This window comes from Mustela lutreola, chromosome 13 (assembly GCF_030435805.1).
Source record: "Mustela lutreola isolate mMusLut2 chromosome 13, mMusLut2.pri, whole genome shotgun sequence".
Classification (NCBI taxonomy): Eukaryota; Metazoa; Chordata; class Mammalia; order Carnivora; family Mustelidae; genus Mustela; species Mustela lutreola.
The window spans coordinates 31,852,665-31,872,867 of NC_081302.1; the positions used below are offsets into that span (position 1 = coordinate 31,852,665).

At 40.6% G+C, this 20,203-nt stretch overlaps 1 protein-coding gene across 12 annotated transcripts in view; it reads right to left on the bottom strand.

The window, feature by feature from the left end:
- LMO7 (LIM domain 7) overlaps positions 1-20,203 on the bottom strand; it is a 217,253-nt gene that overhangs the window by 84,630 nt on the left and 112,420 nt on the right. For 9 of the 12 annotated variants that reach the window (XM_059144334.1, XM_059144333.1, XM_059144330.1 and 6 more), the window contains exon 5: positions 13,248-13,354. In XM_059144334.1, the coding sequence (XP_059000317.1) occupies positions 13,248-13,354 (107 nt within the window). Of the gene's footprint in view, positions 1-13,247; positions 13,355-13,851; positions 13,951-20,203 lie in introns of those variants that run through there. The other 3 variants (XM_059144336.1, XM_059144332.1, XM_059144328.1) reach the window with 1 other exon arrangement.

Consider the following 20,203-nt stretch of genomic DNA (forward strand, 5'->3'; position numbering starts at 1 on the left):
TTGAATCCACACTCAAGCCTTACATCTTCCCCAGCGCCTCTGTGAAATCTTCACTCCAGTGTGACCACCAACATTGGAGGCCGAAATCCTTGTCACTCAGAATGTGGTCCTCATGGCCATGGCCTGAGAGCTTGCTGGAGATATAGAATCCCAGCCTTGCCTGGACCTAATGAACCAGAATCCGCATTTGATCCAGATCCTAAGGTGTTTTATACACACACTGAAGTTTGAGAAGCACTTGTTTACAGCACTGTGCCTCGAAAAAAGTCTGAGTAATTTCTTACCCACAGGATCTAAAAATTACAAATTCTTCCATATCTCCAAAACTTACTTCCTACCCAACCAACTTCATGGAGGTCATCTCTGACAAAATACATATTAACACATTTTTTCTTTAAAAAGTCCTTTTTTCAATCTTTATTATCTTTCCTTAGGGGATATGTTAAAGGCAGAATGTTATAATGGAAAGAACACTGGGTTAGGAGTCCTAAGGAGGGTTCCCACTTGAACTAAGCATGTGACCTTGAGCAAGCCCCTGAACTTCTCAGTTTCCGTATCTGTAAAATCAGGCAACCACCCTATCTTACAAAATGGTTATACAATTACACAAGGCATTAACTAAAACATTGAAATGTTATTTTCTTTCTACTCTCCTCCACCTCCTCTCTCACAAACAGGACTTTTCCTCTTTACATATTACTGGCCTTAAAAATCAAGCATTTCCTATTATTGCCTCAGACCCACTCCACCAGTTATTTAAAAGGAAAAATTTCCTTGTATTCTTCTCCTATATCCATATCTTGGGCTACTAGCAGTTTCATCTGTGTTTGGTAGTCTAAAACATCACATTCACAGAAAAGCAGTTTAATAAATATGTCTTCCTACTAAAGAAAGGCAATTACTCCTGATGCTTTATGTTTAACAACTAGCAAAAAATAACTTCTAATGACTTGGTAGAAAAAGAAGTGATCACTCCATTTATCTTACGTCTTGGTAAAGGAATTTTTAAAGTGTTTCTGTGCTTGAGTCATTGCTTGGACTTTGCTTTTCTGAGTCACTATCTGATCCCCTACTCTTCTCTGCAATGAGAGAGGGGTTTCATCTTACTGGAATTAGACTGTGCTATTTATTGTTACACTTGATGCTCTGTGCTCACCACCTGTCTCTAACCCTCCAATGGCTACACTGATAGCAGGACTTCGGGCAATGTACTCAAGTAATCGTTCATTAATCCATTACACTAGGTTAACAGGACTATAATTCATCTTTTGTTTATAATTTAGACCTTCAAATGAGACAGAATTATTTATAATTAGGACTTTTTAGAGAGATTTACTATACAATGACCTAAACCATACTAAAAATATCCCACCTTATATATATTTTTTCCATCATATATATATTTATTTATTCACTCAATGATTCATTTGAGAGAGATACAGAGACAGAGATGGAAAAAGAGAGCACAAGCAGGACGAGAGGCAGAAGCAGACTCCCCATTGTGGTGGGAGCCCCATATGGGGCATAATCCCAGGGCCTGGAGATCATGACCTAAGCTTGACAGACGCTTAACCTTTTGAGCCACCCAGGAGCCCCTATCTTGTATATTTTTAATAAGCATTTATTCCCAGCTAAGAATATTTGGAAGAGGGAGTCAGAATTTAGTTTGGTTTTAACAAGTAAAATAGAGCATCAAAAATTGGTAAGAAATTATTCTAAATAAATTATTTACCAGTTCTATTTTTAAAAGATACTGTCTATGACAGTGTTATAAAGGTCAAACTGTGGTAGCATGATCCTGAGCAATTTAGATTAGTAAGGTTTTACAATCCGCAGCTTTAACAGGAATGTTCCATTATCATGGCAAATACAACTGAACATTCATAAATGTCTTTGTGAAAGTCATAAACCTTATAAACTTATGTACACATATCAGTAAAATCCAAAGACTCTAGTTTTTCAACTAACCAGTGTTAAGAACATACATGTAGCATATTTCTTCTATTTTAAGACAAACACATGGTTCATTTAGCACTCCTAAAATTAGGAGGCCTTATTATTGATCTGAAATTTGATAGCATGTTGTAATATTAGATCCATTTGAAGTCACATGGCTCACAAACTAGGAAGGAAACTTCAAATCATAATAAAAAGACACTTGCCATGTACCAATCACAAACACAAATCCAGTTTGGATCTAGCTGGCCTGGTTAAAAAACAACTCAAGACCACTTCAATCATACAGCACTAGAAATAATAGCAGCAAGTTGTTTTTTTTTTTTTTTTTAAGGTTGTTTAAGTCTGTTTTGACAATATAGTGGAAGGAGTCCAAGCTACAAAGTCTAAGACAGCCCCTGAATTTAAATTCTAGCTCTGTTATTTGCCCAAGGTCATATGGCAAAACAAGTTACTGTTCTAACTCAATTCATTTCACCCATTGGAAGCAAAACAGAAGCAAAATGGTAATACGTGGCTGGGCTGTTACTGGGTCGGAGGTAATTCATATAATGGCTGTGCCTGAGAGCTCTCATCCAGTTTGTCTAAACCTAACTGAGTATTTGAAATACTCTGGACACTCTAGCACCATGATTTCCTTACCTAGTTCATCCCTCCAAACCCAGCGTTCCCTTAGACTCGCCAACTATAAATCATGCCAGGGCTCCTTGAGACAAAAAAGCAAACGTTGAGACTTCAGAATGCATTTCATCTTCTTCACTTTGGGTCTGAAGATCGAGACAGAAAAGGAGGAGGACGTGTTTCACTTGTACCCACCCAGCATTCGGGATCTGTACACAGTGAACATTAAGTATGTGATGGATGTGTTGAAGGAGCCACGCTACAAGAGGTCTACAGGTGAGAGGACTCAGTGCCCCCAGGCTCGGACTCACCCACCCTCATCAGCCCATCAGGTCAGTAAGGCTTCCAGCTCCCCTAGAGCAGGCATCTCTAGCTCCAACAGCCCAAGGCTTATATCCATGGAAGTCAAAGTCTTCAATGAAGGACATTTTTCCCTGCCTCTTCCTTGCAAGTAGAATTAAAAGGAGAATGGAAAATATGAGAAAAGACATACAGTTCTAATTCTTAATCATCTGGGATCAGCATGCTTCAGACACTCATAGGTAGTGGTTGTACCATTGCTGTTCCTCCTCTAAGACAGAGGGGGCCCAAGCTCCTTTGTAGAATGAATTCATCTCCAAAATGAACAAAGATCTGGAACCCCTCAGGATCTGAAGACTCACGCTCTGAAGCCTTACACAAATTTTCACATATGTTCTTACTTAGTGTGTGTGTGTATGCACTACTGCACATGCTATAGGTGAATACACATCATTACGTACAAAACAGAGCATGAGATAACCATCTCGTGGACATTTTTCTTCTCGATATTAAGCCAAAAGTAGCCTAGTAACATCTCAGCCAAATTGTTTACCCAGATACATGGATTCTTTTGAAGATTATTTCCATATCTCAGTCAACTAAAAAGATACAGAACAGAAGCATTTTCAAAAAAATCTACCAGTCAATATTATTGTAATGTAATGAAAAACAATGTAGTAACAGTCTTGTCTGTCAATGTAGTAACAGTGATACTTGGTATTTATTTAAAGATTTTTTGGTTTAGGTATTTATTTAAAGATTTCTCCCCCAAATTGATTAAAGCACACAGACAAAATCCTTGTTAAATTGCTAGTGGCTAATACAGTTCATTCACAACAGCCACCTCTTCCAGGCCACCGAGATCCTCTACTTTTCCCCCTTCTCAGCTTAAGAAATATTGGTTTACCTGAAGTGTGTTCCAATCATGTTTTTAATCTGTTTTTTTTTTTTTTAATGGAATTGTCATTTACATTCACTGTCATTACATTGAAGTATATGCTGTTTCCCTGAAATTAAAGGCTTTTCAGTGACCCTTTTTGAACCATGTTTTCTGAGGTTTACTGGACATACTTGGCCAATGGTATCTGGAGCAACAGTCCTAAGCTCTTAAGGAAAAGTTAGAACACATCACCCTGCCTGACAGTTTAGTTGGGATGGTTGGTCAGTTCAGTAGGGATACTCAAAATCATGTCTAAGATGACCAGCAGTCACTCTCACCAGACAAGGCTGCTCAACATGACAGATTATACCTGGGCAATATCCCTAAAACATTTCTACTCCATTAACCTAAACTCTTAAAAATAAACCAATACATGGTCAATATGTTACTTAATACCCAATCAATTTAATATTTTTGATAGCAAGGCTCTTTTTAAAAACAAAAAAAAAATCAAGTTATGTTATGGCAGAGTATTAACATAAAAGTATGCTTCCAGGTTTCTTCACTTTTCTCACCTTGTGTACAAGTACATCTTGAAGTAAGCAGCAAGATTTTTGACCTTCCAAATAGTGATGATTGCTATTTATGATGTATATATATACACACACACACACACATATATATATAGCGTCCAGGGTAAAAACCACAAATATTTTAGATAATATAAACCAGACTTTATGCTGTTAGTATAGTAGCCTTTTGATGGACAAAACATATGGGAGATGCCCAAAAGTAGCAGCTAAGTTTTCTGTCTGGTGGATAACATGGCTGGAGCGTGCATTAGAGTTCCCTAAAGTTTATGAACACATTTCGGAAAAAATTCATAAGCCCTACAAAAGCATTTCAGAGAACAGTGTCTGATCTTGCCTACCCAAAAGATAACTTCCTCTCCTCATGGCCAAAAGGACAGACTTTTCATGGAAATGAAGGGGGGAAAATGGGATGATAAAAGTAAAACAATAAAGGTTTGGATTTGGATTTGTGGATAGACTAATTTTGGTTTTACATCAGTTTTTATTTTGAAAATATGGGAGCAAAACTTTTAAAAGATGCAAATCAAACTAACATTTACAATTCAGGAAATGTACAAAAAGCTGAGTTCTCATAAAAAGTAATAGAATTGTTTTCCATCCCAGGGTGCCTGGGTGACTCAGTCGGTTAAGAGTCTGACTCTTGATTTCAGCTCAGGTGATGATCTCAGGGTCATGAGACTGAGCTCCATGAGCGCCTGCTTAAGATTGTCTCTCTTAGGGCGCCTGGGTGGCTCAGTGGGTTAAAGCCTCTGCCTTCAGCTCAGGTCATGATACTGGAGAACTGGGATCGACCCCACATCCGGCTCTCTGCTCGACGGGAAGCCTGATTCCTCCTCTCTCTCTACCTGCCTCTCTGCCTACTTGTGATCTCTGTCTGTCAGACGAATAAATAAAATCTTAAAAAAAAAAAAAAAAAAAGATGGTCTCTCTCCCCCACCCCCCGCCCCATGCCCCACATCAACCCACTCATGCTCTCTTTCTCCCAAAGGAAAAATAAAGGAAAGAATTGTTTTTGGCCCCTCATATACAGGAGCAAAAGCAAATATCTTAGCTATCTGTTTCTCTGGTTTCCAGCTTTGCTAGTTTAACAAAATAAATTGTAAAAAGTTGACTACACATAAAGGTCAGAAAAACATACCTGTTTTAATATTGGCTCCCAATCAAAAGAAAGGAAAAATTAAGTCTAAAAAGGCTTAAATTCCCATTTAAAATCTAAAACCTATAGTTAATTGTCACCATTTAAGGATCCAGGGACCACATTTTTTTCAATCCATGTTCTTCTGCAGAGGACATGTATCTTCATAAGGTCAAGAAGGAAGAGCCAAATTATGAAAATGATCACAATTATAATTCAACACCATTTATTGAGCACCACTGTATGCCAAACACTTAGCACTTTACATGCCTGATTTTGTAATCATTACATCTTTGTGAGGTAGGGGTAGCCCCTAAATGGGGTTACTTGCTAAGCTCCAAGATAGCAGCCATGACATCCATCTTGTTCAGCGAGAAGCAAAGTTATCCCAGCAAGGAAAAATAACCTAAAGGTCATTCAGCTACCGTGTGACAGAACGGGATGGGATTAAACCCGTGTCAGGGGACACCTAAATCCTTGCTCTCATCCTAGACGCTTATCTGTTCATGACAACTGATGCACACTGACTCAACTTTTTGTTCCAACCTGAGGGAAAGTGAGAGAAATGCAGCCTGAAGAAATAGCTCAAATGGTATGTTAAGAAATTTTCCAGTTTCTGTATGCACATATTCTTTTTTTTAAGATTTTATTTATGTATTGGACAGACAGAGATCCCAAGTAGGCAGAGAGGCAGGCAGAGAGAGAGAAGAGGAAGCAGAGCAGAGAGCCCGATGTGGGGCTCAATCCCAGGACCCTGGGATCATGACCTGAGCCGAAGGCAGAGGCTTTAACCCACTGAGCCACCCAGGCGGCCCTGTGTGCATTCTTCACGTGGTTATCTTGCCATCAGTCAAAGTGACGTCAAAGTCATAGGTAACCTGTGACTTTTTTCTTACTGGCTTTGGTGTTTGATGCTAGGGATAGGGAAAAGGTACCAAGGCAGGTAGCCTGACTTTGGAAGGAATGAGGCTTTCTATGAACTTGTTGATAAAATTTCATGAAGTACTTTTAGGATTCTCTAAGAAGTACCTCCAATATTGATCCCTGCTTTTAAAATTTTTTATTTCTTGCCCTTCAATTTCTACAAGCTATTCTAACTACCTATAGAACCAACTTATTTTCCACCCAAAAGTCTTAAGCATATATTTAGATCTATTTCACAAAATGAAGTGACTTGTGATCATGATATGAAAACATTAAAATTCTTCTAAAACTTCATATAAGCAAGCTCAGAACATCCTTCAAATGTCCATTAAACTTAGTGATTATCATTTGCACATTAGCATAAAGATTAGGACTTCCATCAACTACTTTGAAAGGCACAAGGTCCAAAGTTTCCACTTTAGTGTACTACACACTGAGGTAAACACACATTCCTCTTTTAAATTGTATCCATTTTACAGTATGTTGAAATATGCCACATACTATTCTGGAATGATAAGTGAAAGGCAATTAAAAACCAGGAGATCAATAGCTGCTTTGCCAGATCTGCCTTGCAATTTCGGAAAGAGAAGAAAACTTGACAAAGGGAAAAAGAAATTAAGTTTCCATTTTCAAAACCTGGCTTTAAAATGTCCAGGAGGTCAAAATAATCAGGGGTATTAAGGAGAGACGTGTTAGGATGAGCACTGGGTGTTATATGCAACTGATGAATCACTGAACACTGTAACAAAAACTTACGATGCACTATATGCTGACTAACTGAAAAAATTAAATAATTAATTTTCAAATAAATACTTAACACTTAGAGGTGTCAGAAACTAAGGAAAAAGGGGGATAATGTAATTGTCCCTGTCCTCAAATGGTCTCAAGTTTAGGCCAAAATTAGATGTTGATGAAAACAGAAGTGCTCTCAAAGCCCACATGAGAAATCAATGTCACCCCCCACTGGAAATGTTTTCCTGATAAGAAGTTGAAAGGATTGTTCATCTCTATATACCCAGAGAAGCCTGTGAATTTATCTCAAAACAATGTACTCTGTGAATTTATGGGGACATTTCCTTAATTCTAAAGGGAACCCCACTAAGGGCAGTATTTTGGCTCCCCCGTATTTTGACTGGTAAGAGTGGCTTCTGGGAACCGCACATTTAGTTGCTACAGAGAAAATGCCCAGTTGGGGCTTGTTTGTGTGACATACAAGCCAATGACTTCTGACACCAAAACTTCCCCTTACTGAATTATGTGCCATTTTCTCCTCCGAAGCTCCAGAAATACACGGAAGCACACACACACCGCACACAAACGCTCACGTAAATCCTACCAGTATATGGTAAGAAACTCAGAGCAAAGCAATGCTTAACACCTCTAGTTACTGGTGAAGCTTTCAGTTTCAAAAGTGACTAACAGGGGCTACCGATATTATAATGTGTGTCATGTTAAAAGTTTGATGGATTCAACATATGCAGCCCTACAGGTCATAATCTGAAAGACAGAAGAACCTCTTCAACAAAAGGTTTTCTCTTTGGTTTCACCCTTTGAAGGACCTTGTTACAAAACAAATACCAGCCGGTCAAAGGGAAGCAAATTCTATTATTCTCTCATGAACAAACTCATGTCAACCTCTACGCAGATGAGCTGCCCAGGGAGACTCTGGAGCAAAGAACACAGAACAGGTTCCTTTTGACTATAAAGACCGTGGGCCAGAAAAGCCTACATCATCAAGCCTCACCCAGCACGCCGAGACCCAATCAGGCCCCCCCAGCCTTGGGGACTGAAGTGGGTGTAGTGCTGAGGATAGAGAGCTGGCATTCAGAAACCTATTTCTCTATCCAAGAAGTTAGCTAAGAACTGGAAATGGAGAGAAACTAATCCTACATAAAACTTCAGTTATTTTATAGCTTGTCTCTGCATCAGACCTGCCTCCTATTCCAGAACCTTTCTCTGCAACTACACAGACTCTTCGATAATCTAACCCTGCAATTAAAGAACATTTGAAAACACGTCCACACATTTTTGCTGCTGGCCTTAAAGAGAGTCTTGGCAACCCGAAAGAATGAATGCCCCCTTTCAGGAACTCCCTAACACCAGAGAATCGCTGAAACGGGTTAGAGGTGTGTGCAGTGCAAACTTCCTTTCTGTTTCATTCCCTTCTAATTGCTTGGTAGGAAGAGAACATTTTAAAATGGTAACATGAATTGACAGGTGGAAGTCACTGGGATCAAGTTACTGATCCAAGTTTAGATGTCATTATTTAAAAAAAAAAAAAAAAAAGATTAAGATGTTGAGAAACTCATTTGAAGGGCATGAAAAAAAAAAGTAAAAGCAGGTTTAAGTAAGAAAATGATGAAAATTACTTCAGAGTAGGTATATTTTTACTTTTACTTGAATTAAAATCTTAAATAAATACGCACATACACATTCATATCCCAAACTCAGTTTGGCAGGCGGTTCGAGTTGCCATCTGGGAACCAGATTCCTGAGAAATGACTTTACAGTATTGCCACAAAATCAAGTATCCTTTTGAAGCTCCAGAGAACAGTTAAATCCTTAAAATATCGTTTTGAGCCTCCTTTATTTTCATGAGGGAAATATGTTAACACTAATTGTTTCCAACTACTGTTCCTTTGTCAACTAGTATGCGTAAAAAAAAAAATCAATTTCTGTACCCTCCCTTTGAGAGACATCTTCTAAAAACCAAAACATTTTAAGTTACCGTTTACACCTAAAATATCAGTAGCCTAAAGGGAAGCGTAATTCTATACTTGAAAATAATTTTTCTTCGCATAACTGCACTAGCATGCTCAAGACCATGGCCATCCTGCAATTGTATTATGAACAGAATGCGTCTGAGGAAGTGCTAAAAACTGGCTTGGAATGATAAGGGGGTAGAAAGAAGAAACATGTTTACAATCTGTTCAAATTCTCAGCTTCAAAATTTCAATATATAATTCGTTAGAGCAATGGTTTAAATATGGGACGGTGTTTCAGAGCCAAGTTGCTAAAAATATAATTAAAACCTACAGTAGTCAACTCCGCCTTTCTGCCAACTTTGATTCCTCTAATACAGGACAACCTCTGAACCACTCTGTCAAGTGGACTTCTATGACAAGCAATTGCTCGGTGCCACTGAGTGACCAGATGCCACCCCAAAGAGCATGACATTTGCTATGGGACTCTCCAGTGTGCAGTGGCATGATGTTGGGGTCACGGTGCTTCCTCTGCTAAAGCCTTCTGCAGAAAGTGTGCAAAGACAGCTCTGTAGGAGTCTCACCGCCTCTTCTCTGTGGATTGTGTTTCTGAGTTCAGGACGGATATTTAGGGAATGGTTAATAATAATGAAGCCATTATTCACTGGTGCAGAAGCTAAATTTCACGGCCTCGGTAAGTGTCTTGACCAGGGCAAGTTCAACCTCAATCTACTGTAACTCATGAAGGCAAACTCACAGATTTGCTTTTCCTGTTGGGGGAAAGAACAGGTCAAGATGGATCCTACTCATTACAGTCAGGAATGTCAAAATATAAGTATTTGATATTTGAATACATGCAGTCCCAAAATAAATGAATAATTCAAACATGCTTGGAAATGTTCCAACTACTTCCTACAAGAAGTAATAGTTAGAACATTTAGATTACATATTAATACGTATAATTATAGAAATATAAGGAATACCCTAGTTCTGTTTGACCAGTGGAAAAGTTTTTATTGCAAAGTAAATTGCAAATCTGTAGTTGCTGGAAAATGAGTTTTCATAGTTAGGGTCTGGATTTGTTAAATTAACGAAGAGCACAGCTCTCTAAATTGGTTGCCTCCTGGGCGCCTGGGTGGCTCAGTGGGTTAAAGCCTCTGCCTTCAGCTCAGGTCATGATCTCAGGGTCCTGGGATCGAGCCCCGCATCAGGCTCTCTGCTCAGCAGGGAGCCTGCTTCCTCCTCTCTGCCTGTCTCTCCACCTACTTGTGATCTCTCTCTCTGTCAAATAAATAAATAAATAAAATCTTTAAAAAAAAAAAAAATTGGTTGCCTCTGTTCCTGCCACTCATTCCTACCTCACAAAACTCTCCTGGGCTCCATGTGCCATCGTGGGTTTTTTTTTTAGTCGCTGCCCTCTCACAAGAAATACCTCCCATTTGCCGGCCTGGAGGCTTATTGACTAACCTCTCCAATCTGCTTTCAGCGTGTCATGCAAACACGCATGTTAGATCACACTCGCAGCATGTCTACAAACTGCTCAAGAAGCCTTACCAGACGAGCTCTGAGAGAGCATTTAAAATAATTGAGTACTTTGCCCCATTTTTGCTAGTTTTAATGTATACACAGATGAGCAAAAAAACACATGGAGATAATGAGCTTTCCTTTTTAAATGGTCAAACATACTAACACGGAAATACATAAATTATTATAACAATATAAGCAAAAAGTTACATTTTAGCAGAATATATTGTCAGTCAGTAGCCTTCATTTCCACATGATTAACTTGCAGGCAGAGTGGAAATAAGGAATTTAAAGTCTAAGTCAGGGTTTCTCAACCTCAGCACCACCGATATTTGGGGCTGAAAATTTCTTTGTTTGGGGGACTATCCTGTCCACTGACGGGTAGTTAGCAGCATTCCTGCCCCACGAGATGCCGACAGCACTCCCAGCCCAACTGTAGTGACAAAACTATCTCTCAACCTTCCCAAACCTCCACCGGGGGAACAAAACTGTTCCCAGTTGAAAACCACCGGTCTAACCAACACCAAGTCCTTTAATCTACAATAATGACAGGACGGGGTCTGACCTACAGAACTCCCTGCATTATATTAAGAAAACTAAAAACTAAGAAATACATGGATATTTAGTAACCAGTCACTTGTTTTCCCATAAACTTGCTTCCTTTTATAAAACTGCTATCTCCAAGCAGAAGAGCTGCGGCCAACATTTTTGAATAAGCCTCTTGTCAGTTTGCACAGGTTTCATGAATGGGGGGGGGGGGGGCGCCTCCCGGCTTCTGTTGCGGTAGACCCAGGGTCAAGCCCTGTGCTCTCTGGTCCAACGAGACAGAATTATCAGGGGGAAATGTTCCCAAGCAGAGTCCAGGCTCTCAGGCATTCCTGCTGGTACTACCTAGGCACACCTTTATGAACTTGCGGTTTCCACTGAAACAAGTTGTTCTGCATGCTTCCTACTACAGCTCTAACTACGCGACCTCCCAGTTTCGGTTTGTCAGTGATTTAATTTCCTTCGAGACTGAACCCAGGTACTGATTTTTTTTCCCTAAACACTTTAGACCCAACATCTCATGAAGACAGCTCCAGGCAGGTTTTGTTCAGAGCATTTTTGGAATTAGAAGCCAACAAACATGTTTTGCCTAATCAGTAGCCTACTCAAACATCTGCTACAGAGTTTCAAAACCTTCCAGGATTCGGGTGGGGGTGGGGGGATGTTTTCCTTAAGCTGTCCCCGTTCATTACGAATAAAGCACTTTCTAAGTGAAAACTTTACTTGTCCATCAGATACGTCTCTAGAGAAGGCTGATCAGGAAAAATAAATCAAAGTCATCCATGCGGTTATTTTCATGGATATCAAGCATGATCTCACAATACTGCATAAGTAAACATGCCATTTTGGTGATGAAACTTAGGAACAAACTATCTTCCAATTAATCAGAAATGCAGACAGACCCATCCCTGCTATGCACTTACCAAGGCTGTGTAATTTAGAAACGCTAATTCAACAGAACTAGAAGCATATACGTTCAAAATGGCTTGATCGTTTAAAAATATGTACTGTTAGGCTTTGAAAATATGAATTTTATCTGGACTTTTAGCTTTTACTACTAAAAGACCATGCGTACTATGATACTTATACACAGGGTTATTTTTCTTTAAGAAAAATCATTGGCCATTTTTAAGATTTTACCATCAATTCTTAAATAGCTTTTAAAGCTATTACAACAGGATATCAACCATATAAACTAAATCTTTGTCTAAAATGGTAGAAACTAATTTTTCCATTTCTACTTTTTTCTACAGCTAGAATAAGGTGTTTATAGTCTCTCTTTTTAAAAATGTTAATTAGCTTTAAGGGTCATGATAAAGAGGTAGTCTTTCCTACAAAATTAAATCATTTTCCTGTCACGATTATCTGGTAACACAAGTTTATTCTGACTCACTGAAAGCAAATTAGATTTATAGGGGGGAAAACAATCTCACAGGAGCTTAAAACCAGATTTCCTGAAACCATATACTCCTACATGACACCATTTTCCATCTAAAACACAACAGAAACACCTGTGCACGCTTTCACCCCCCACTTTCACTTTCTCATCTATACTATTAAAATAGTGAAAAACAGCTTATTTTTAGAAATCAACCACAATTGACAAGGTCATTAGCGCTCCACATTGGTGCCAGCCACCACTGCCTTCCAAATTACAAAAGAAAGTCTCTTTAACCACTGTCCCAGTCTCATTTTTGTTAGTCTTAATTCCAAATATATAAAGACCACATTTTTACTCTATAAAATGTAATATAACCTGTAAAGTCACTCTATAACGTGTACCCTCACCATTAGCCACCAAACACTACCATGCTGGACAAGCATTAAAATATAAACTACCATTTTAGCTAGTATCGAGATTTAAAATAACAACATGCCACGGTCTCAATTACAGACAGCTTCACATTCACAATCCCTAAGCTATTTTTTAAATAATCAGTTTTGGAATGAGAACAGAGGAAGACGGAGGTACGATTTTTCAGTAATCATAAAATCTCAGAAATTCTTTGCACTTCAGCCATAAGCCCTAAGGTGAAAAAAATGTGTAACAAACCAGTGAAACTTACCTGACAGTGACTCGGTTTGATAAATCCTGGAGATCCCCAGGATGGAAAAGCTGGGCTTCTTTCAATCCAATCTGTTCACAAGCTTTCAAAAAAACGTTTATATTATCCTGTGAAAAGAAGTGGAAAGTGATTGCTTAGCCGAGCTCTCTCTCAAACAAAGGGTACAAATTTTTATGATAGAACTTCTAGGCTTCAAAGTCCAATTACAGCCAGCAAAAAAGGAGGCAGCAAGACCAATGCATACATTTTTTTTTTAATTACACGGGCATGTGTAGCCTTTCAGTCTTGCAGAGCATAAACGGTAGTGCTAGCTTATGCCCGGGCATACGCTGTTCTGTGATCTTTGTGACCAGCACGTTAAACATTACCTGTTACAGGACAAGTGCCTAGCCACTGAGCAGTAATCTACACTTTGATGTCAGCTCTGCTCCGCAAACAAACGCCCTCTTCCCAGCTTTGCACGACAAGCCTCACCTCTCCTCTTTAAAAATAACTCCAGCTACTGACATTCACCCACCCAGAAACTGTTGGCAGGGAAGAAATAAGAGGAGGAACATTCTGTTTCTATGATTACAAATTACAGAACGACTGTGGAATACCACACCTGGAATCTGGGTTCGGCTGCCGAGCCAGCTCTTGACAGACAGGGAAACCACACTATAGGACCCAGGAGGAGCTGAACGTTCATTGGCCGAGTCACATAGTTTAGGTGTGGTACATTATTCACGCCCTGCACCTGCCTCAGGGACGGCCTCCAAAAAGAATGAAAATCTAGGCTGTCCTCCTAGCTAATTTCAAAAACACAAATCCCCCTTTCACAAACCAGTGCTTTCCCTTCCTGTCAACGGCTGCCCGGACCCTGGCTACCTCAGACACACATTTGGTGAACAGACTCCACGTGAGCGGCCCTCTTCTCCTTTAGGGGGTTGAGCTTGTGAAGGTTGCATGGGGACCATTGACCTTCTCTTTGTGAGGACTCTCGGGGAAGAGAATAGCCTGCTAGGATGCCAACACGCGTCCATGCCAACACGCGTCCATGCACTGGCACACTGGCACCACCACATCCGTCGTGAGAGAGGGCCTCCCTGAGACCTCACCTCCCTGGCGGCTGGCCGTGAGGAGCCAGAAGACAGCTGCCCCTCGGGGAAAGACGATGACTCTTATCTCATCAGAAGAAGTTCATCCCCAGGAGAAGAGGCAGGGTGGCCCAGTGAAGTGGGAGAAAACAATAGAGGAGCAAGGATGAAGAGGCTAAATTCAACAGCACAGATTCTGGAGAGAGTGAGAGGGGTTAGGGAAAGGGTAAGCAAATGTATGGCAAGAGAAAAGCCATCCTGACTACTAGACACTAAGGGACCTTCAAAACAAAGTGTGTGTCGAGATGAGAGGTTATCCTAGTGTACTATCAGTTAAAGGCAGCGTGAACTACCCAGCTGAAAGTTGAAATCCACAATTGTTTGATTTTTTTTTCTCCCAAGATTTTAATTAAATTCATGTTTATTAGCATACAGTGTAGAGTAGAATTTCAAGAGTAGAGTTTCAAAAGTAGAATTTAGTGATTCATCACTTATATACAACACCTCGTGTTCATCCCAAGTGCCCTCCTTAATGCCCACCACCCATTTAGCCCATCCCCACACACACCTTCCCTCCAACAACCCTCAGTTTGTTCTGTATAGTTAAGAGTCTCTTATGGTTTGCCTCCCTCTCCGTTTTTATCTTATTCTTCTTCCCCTTCCCATACGTTCACCTGTTTGTTTCTTCAGTTCCAACGAGTGAAATCATATTCTATTTGTCCTTCTCTGACTCATTTGACTTAGCATAATACACTCTAGTTCCATCCCTGTCATTGCAAATGGCAAGATCTCATTCTTTTGAAGGCCAAGTAATATTCCATTGTGTCTACCTCATCTTTTTTTATCCATTCATCAGTTGATGAACATTGGGGCTCTTCCCATAATTTGTCCATTGTGGAATCCAAGATCATTTGAAGCAAGAGGTTGAAGATTAAAAGAATTTATAAGTCAAAAGTCGAACAACTCAATGGAAGGTATTCAATCTTAGTAGAAAAAAGGGGGAATAACATATTGGCAAAATTCCAGAATCAGCAAAAGTGATCATTTTGTTAAGCTCACATAATTTTTAAAACCTACACTATCTCATTACTGTCATTCAAATTAACAGTTCTAAAACTGGCCTTCAAAGAAGCAGACAAGAAAAAACGGCTTGGTTTCCTAGTACCTCAAATCCTACAGGAAGAAAAGCACATTTCTAAAGAGGAAGAATAATCCATTAGAAATCGTCCTACTTAAAAAAAAAAAAAAAAAAAAAAAGGAAAAAAGAAGTCTTCCCACAAATTTAATTTGGTCTGAATGTTTAAAATGTTATAAAACATTATGAGCAAGTTAAACTGAAAGTAAACCTACTGAATGAACAGCCAGAATGGTTCTACATGTGTTTTCTAAAGACATAATAGCATGTATCCGGTTGACAAGTATGTACCTATTGATAAGAATAAATAAAGCCACAAATGCCTCAAAACCCATCCACCTATTTAGAAAGAAACCACTTCAAATCTGAAGTGATTATAATTAATTGGAGACAATAAAAATAGATTAATTTCTAGTATTAAATAAAGCCATTACATTAAAAAGCAAGTTCTCTTAAAGAGCTCCATGATGATGAAAAGCAAGGGGGGAAAAAGAGGAAAAAAAAGGAAAGAAGGGGGGAAAAAAGACAAAAAAAAAAAAGAAAAAAAGAGCTCAATGATGCTCAGGTTTAAAACAGACGAGCTTTACAAACACGGCCCCACGTGGCCTATGCAGCAAGAACAAGTTGAATTAAGATCAGAATTGCCACATAAATCCTGCTTTTTGGACTTGAGCCTATTGGTAATTTATTTTTTGCAATTTCAAAAGACCTAGGCAGAGAGTCGCCTAAGGGGAGATACAAAATTATAAAATTTTAATGTCTGTTGGAACATCATAAAGCCACACCCCACTCAACATATTAAAAGGGAAGCATTTAGTTTCATTAATGGGATCGTTTTCACTTGAAACTAGCCAAGATAAAGTAAAAACAAAGGACAAACATGAAACATCTTCTCATTGGACTGTTTGCCAGGACCCCAAGTTAGCTCTGCCACTAACCAACTGTGTGGCTTTGGAAACATTCATCAGCCTTTCTGGCCCCATTTTCCTCATCTGTGAAATGAGTAGTTTCTGGATCTGCACCCCATTCCCTAGGGCACACAGCTCTGTGCAAGAGGAGAGAAGCCGGTCCCCCTTGACCTAACCCTCAAGACTTCATGTCAAAAGCCTGCACCCAACTTCTGCACCTCCTACTCAGTGAGAACCACAAGTGGCTTCACAAAAACAAAACAAAATGAGGGTCCCGGAAGATCTGCAATAGCTCTTTTCAGAGTCATTTATCTACAACATGAATAAAAGCAGACACTAGTTAAACCGACAAGGCAGGATGACTTAAGATTTTCATAGTCTCCCCCAAACCCTCTCCAGCCCTTGGCCTTGAGTCATTTACAAAGTAACCATGACAGGTGGAGCAATGAGGGTGAATTAGAGATGAGTGAGGGAGTCAGGAACACTATTTGCTCACAACTGAGGAAAGATGAGGAATCCACAAAAATTTACCAATCTTCCCAGGATTCCATCAGTCCCCTAGGGTACCTCTACTGATTATCTACCACTACAGAACTGGTTATCCCAAAACTTGCAGCTTAAAACCATAGACATTTATGATTTCACAGTCTTTGAAGATCAGGAATTCGGGAGTAACCCAAGTTGGATGGCTCTTGGAGGTCTCCAAGCAGCTATAGACGTTAGGCCAGACTTCAATCACCTAGGACCTTCCTGGGGCTTGAAGAAGCCATGTCCAGGGTGGTGCCCTCAGAGCCAGCAAGTTGGGGCTGGTTATGGCAGGAAGCCTGCGTTCTTTACCAAACACACTTCTCTATGAGGCTGCCGGACAGAATGAATGATCCAAAAGCAAGTAAGGTGGCAGCTGTAGTGTCTCATGACCTATCTTTCCAAGTTCTACATCATTACTTCCTGAGTCTCCTGCCAGTAACATAGGGCAGCCCTATTCAATGTAGGGAGAACCACACAAGAACAGAAAGAGCAGGAGTGGGATCTCTGAGGACCAGACACTCCAGTTCACTCTCTAGCCCCAATGATTTATGTCCCTCCCACATGCAAAATACATGAACCCTTTCCCAAAATCCTGGAAATGCTACCCCTTTGCAAGGGGAGCTCAAAGTTTGGAATTTCATCTGAACCAAATCCAGGTTTACACGCGGCTCCTCAAGTGCAGATCCTTGAGGATAGCCCTTGAACACAGTTCCTCTCAAGGTGAAAATCAGTGAACTAAAGTGACAAGTTACCCTCCCTCACACACCCAGATACAGTGGTGTAGGGTAACCTCTAGACATATTCTAGTTCAAAGTGTGGAGGAATTAAGGTACACAGGAGTCGCTGATCCACAGAAACTCCACAAGGCATAGACTGGAAGGTCCTTCATAGGATCCAAGGCCAGCAAACTCCCCATAGATTTCCACTTCCCTCTCTGGACTGGTGATTCCACCTCACAACCACCTTTTACTTCCCTGCGAAGTAGCTTGTGTTTGCAGGTATGTAGCTCTTCCAGTCCGCTTCCTGCCTGTGAAGGCTGGGGGGAACTAAAGGTCTTTTCATTTGGTCATCCTCTGTCCTTTTCGCTCTACTTTTACAGTATTTGCTTCTGCACATCCAATTCCCTCAATACTGTGATGCATCCTACTGCACTTAAACACTTTAGAGAAAAGCCACACCCACAAGTTCCCACCAGAGAAGCCTTCTCCGTCTTGGTCTGCAGAGATGACAGAGGGACATCCGCTTTCTGCTCTTAGAAGCCCTACAGCTTGCCAGGACAGACTTCCAAGGTACTATTTCAGATCTTTCCAAGATCTTAAAGGATTTCACAGCCTCACCCTCAGTTTCACCTTCAGACCTATTTCAGAAGCCCTGAATAAGACCAAAATCCTAACCGATTCTGAAAAAGAGTAAAACGGTGCTCAGGGCTATAACCGTAGAAGCAACAAGGGCCACACAGTCACCACCTTAAACCAATGGCGCTGGAATGACGTCACCTGGAAGTGGGCCCCATCAATGAACCAAACGTTCCTCAGATGCTCACTCTGGTCTGTTACTCCCGGTAAGTTTCTATGCCTACTTCAAGCAAGAGTTTTTGATTAAAAAAGGAAGCACATCATCCAATTCCTCGGACCCTGAGCACACGTGGGGTGCAGATTAATTAAGTTGAAGGCCAAGAGGCTTGGTGACCTCAATTCCTTTTCTATTTACAGTATAGCACCAAAGCCCCTGTCTCCTGTCCCTAGAGTTAACAGTGACAAAAAGTTAGGAAGTATATGCCAACAACCAAGAGGTTGTAACCACAGTTTGAGACAGAAAAACCGAACCTAAATCTCTATGTTAGAGTAGCAGTCCCCAGTGGGCCACATCGGAATCAGCAGAGGGAGCACACAGTCACCCCACAGGAGATGCTCACGACACAACTAGGAACAGCTGGCCCGGCCTCTTAGTCCTTGACGTGGGATCCACACACCATCAGCATCACCTGGGAGACGGTTAGAAATGCAGACTCGAGTACCGCCCCGGACTGACTCCATCAGAATCCACATGCTAAGAAAATCTCAGGAGATTCGAATCTTCATAGACATCGTTTTGTGGCAAAATAACAAAATAAGGAAAATATTTCCAACTAGGATTGATAGCAGTGTTTCTCCTTAGGAAGAGCAGCGGTCGCCTAGGGATTCCGGAGCTCCTCATTAGGTCATCCCCAAAAGTACCCAAATTCCATTCCTGTGATATACTCATTGGGACCATTCAGAATTATTTTAAAGCAACTGCCAAGCACGGAGTGACAACGATACACTCAAATGTGCATTTCAGTTATGCAGTTTCTATGAAGGAAGTGGTGTGGTTGCAATTTTGATCAGTGGCACGAGTTTTATTATTAGAGACGCCATCTCCTTATGTGTGGCTTAGTGAATAAATGGAAGCTGTGTTACTAACCCCTGCATGGGATAATTACAGTTTGTAGGAAAACACATAGACCCAACTTCAGTAGGTTATTTGTGAGATAAGTACACAGCACATTTTCCTTTGCTGCTTCTCTGCAAAGAGCCTCAGTCGTGTGCTGAAAGCAAAGGATTTGAGGACAAGGAGAGCAGTCAAGTTCCATCACATATGACGACAGGTGTAAGAACCAACTAGGAATGCTTAAAAGCAATTGCCAAGTGACACTGAGGGCCCAGGGGATTATACATGATAAATCACGGCATGCTTTTCTCCAGCACTGCTTGGCAGAGGAGGGGCAGGAACCATACCGAGAGGCAGAACCGAGCCCTGGCAAGTTAGGGCAGCGAAAGGTCAAAAGCATGAGGACCGTGCTTGGCTGAAGGGCTAGTTACTGAAATGCTAATCAACGTGGGTTGCAATTAAATTCACAGAAGCAGCAACAGGCTCTGTCGAACTGCAGCATGGATTAAGTATGGTCTTCCATGGTGTTCGAATGAAACTTTATACATCAAAAATGAAGTTCTAAAACCTATCTACTCTGTTGGAAGGAAGGAAGGAAGGAAGAGGAGGAAGGGGGGGAGGGGAAAGGGAAGGGAAGGGACACAAAATGCTGAAATAGAGGCTTAAGAATTTCTGTCTGAGACCAGACTGGTGGTTGCCAAAAGTCAGTGGACAAAATGGGAATAAAAGAAAAAAAAAAAAAAGTTCTGTCCTCAAATTATCCATGCTCTCTGTTCCAAAGTAAAACAAATACATAACTGCTTAAAGAAACATGTCATGGGGCGCCTGGGTGGCTCAGTGGGTTACGCCGCTGCCTTCGGCTCAGGTCATGATCTCAGGGTCCTGGGATCAAGCACATCG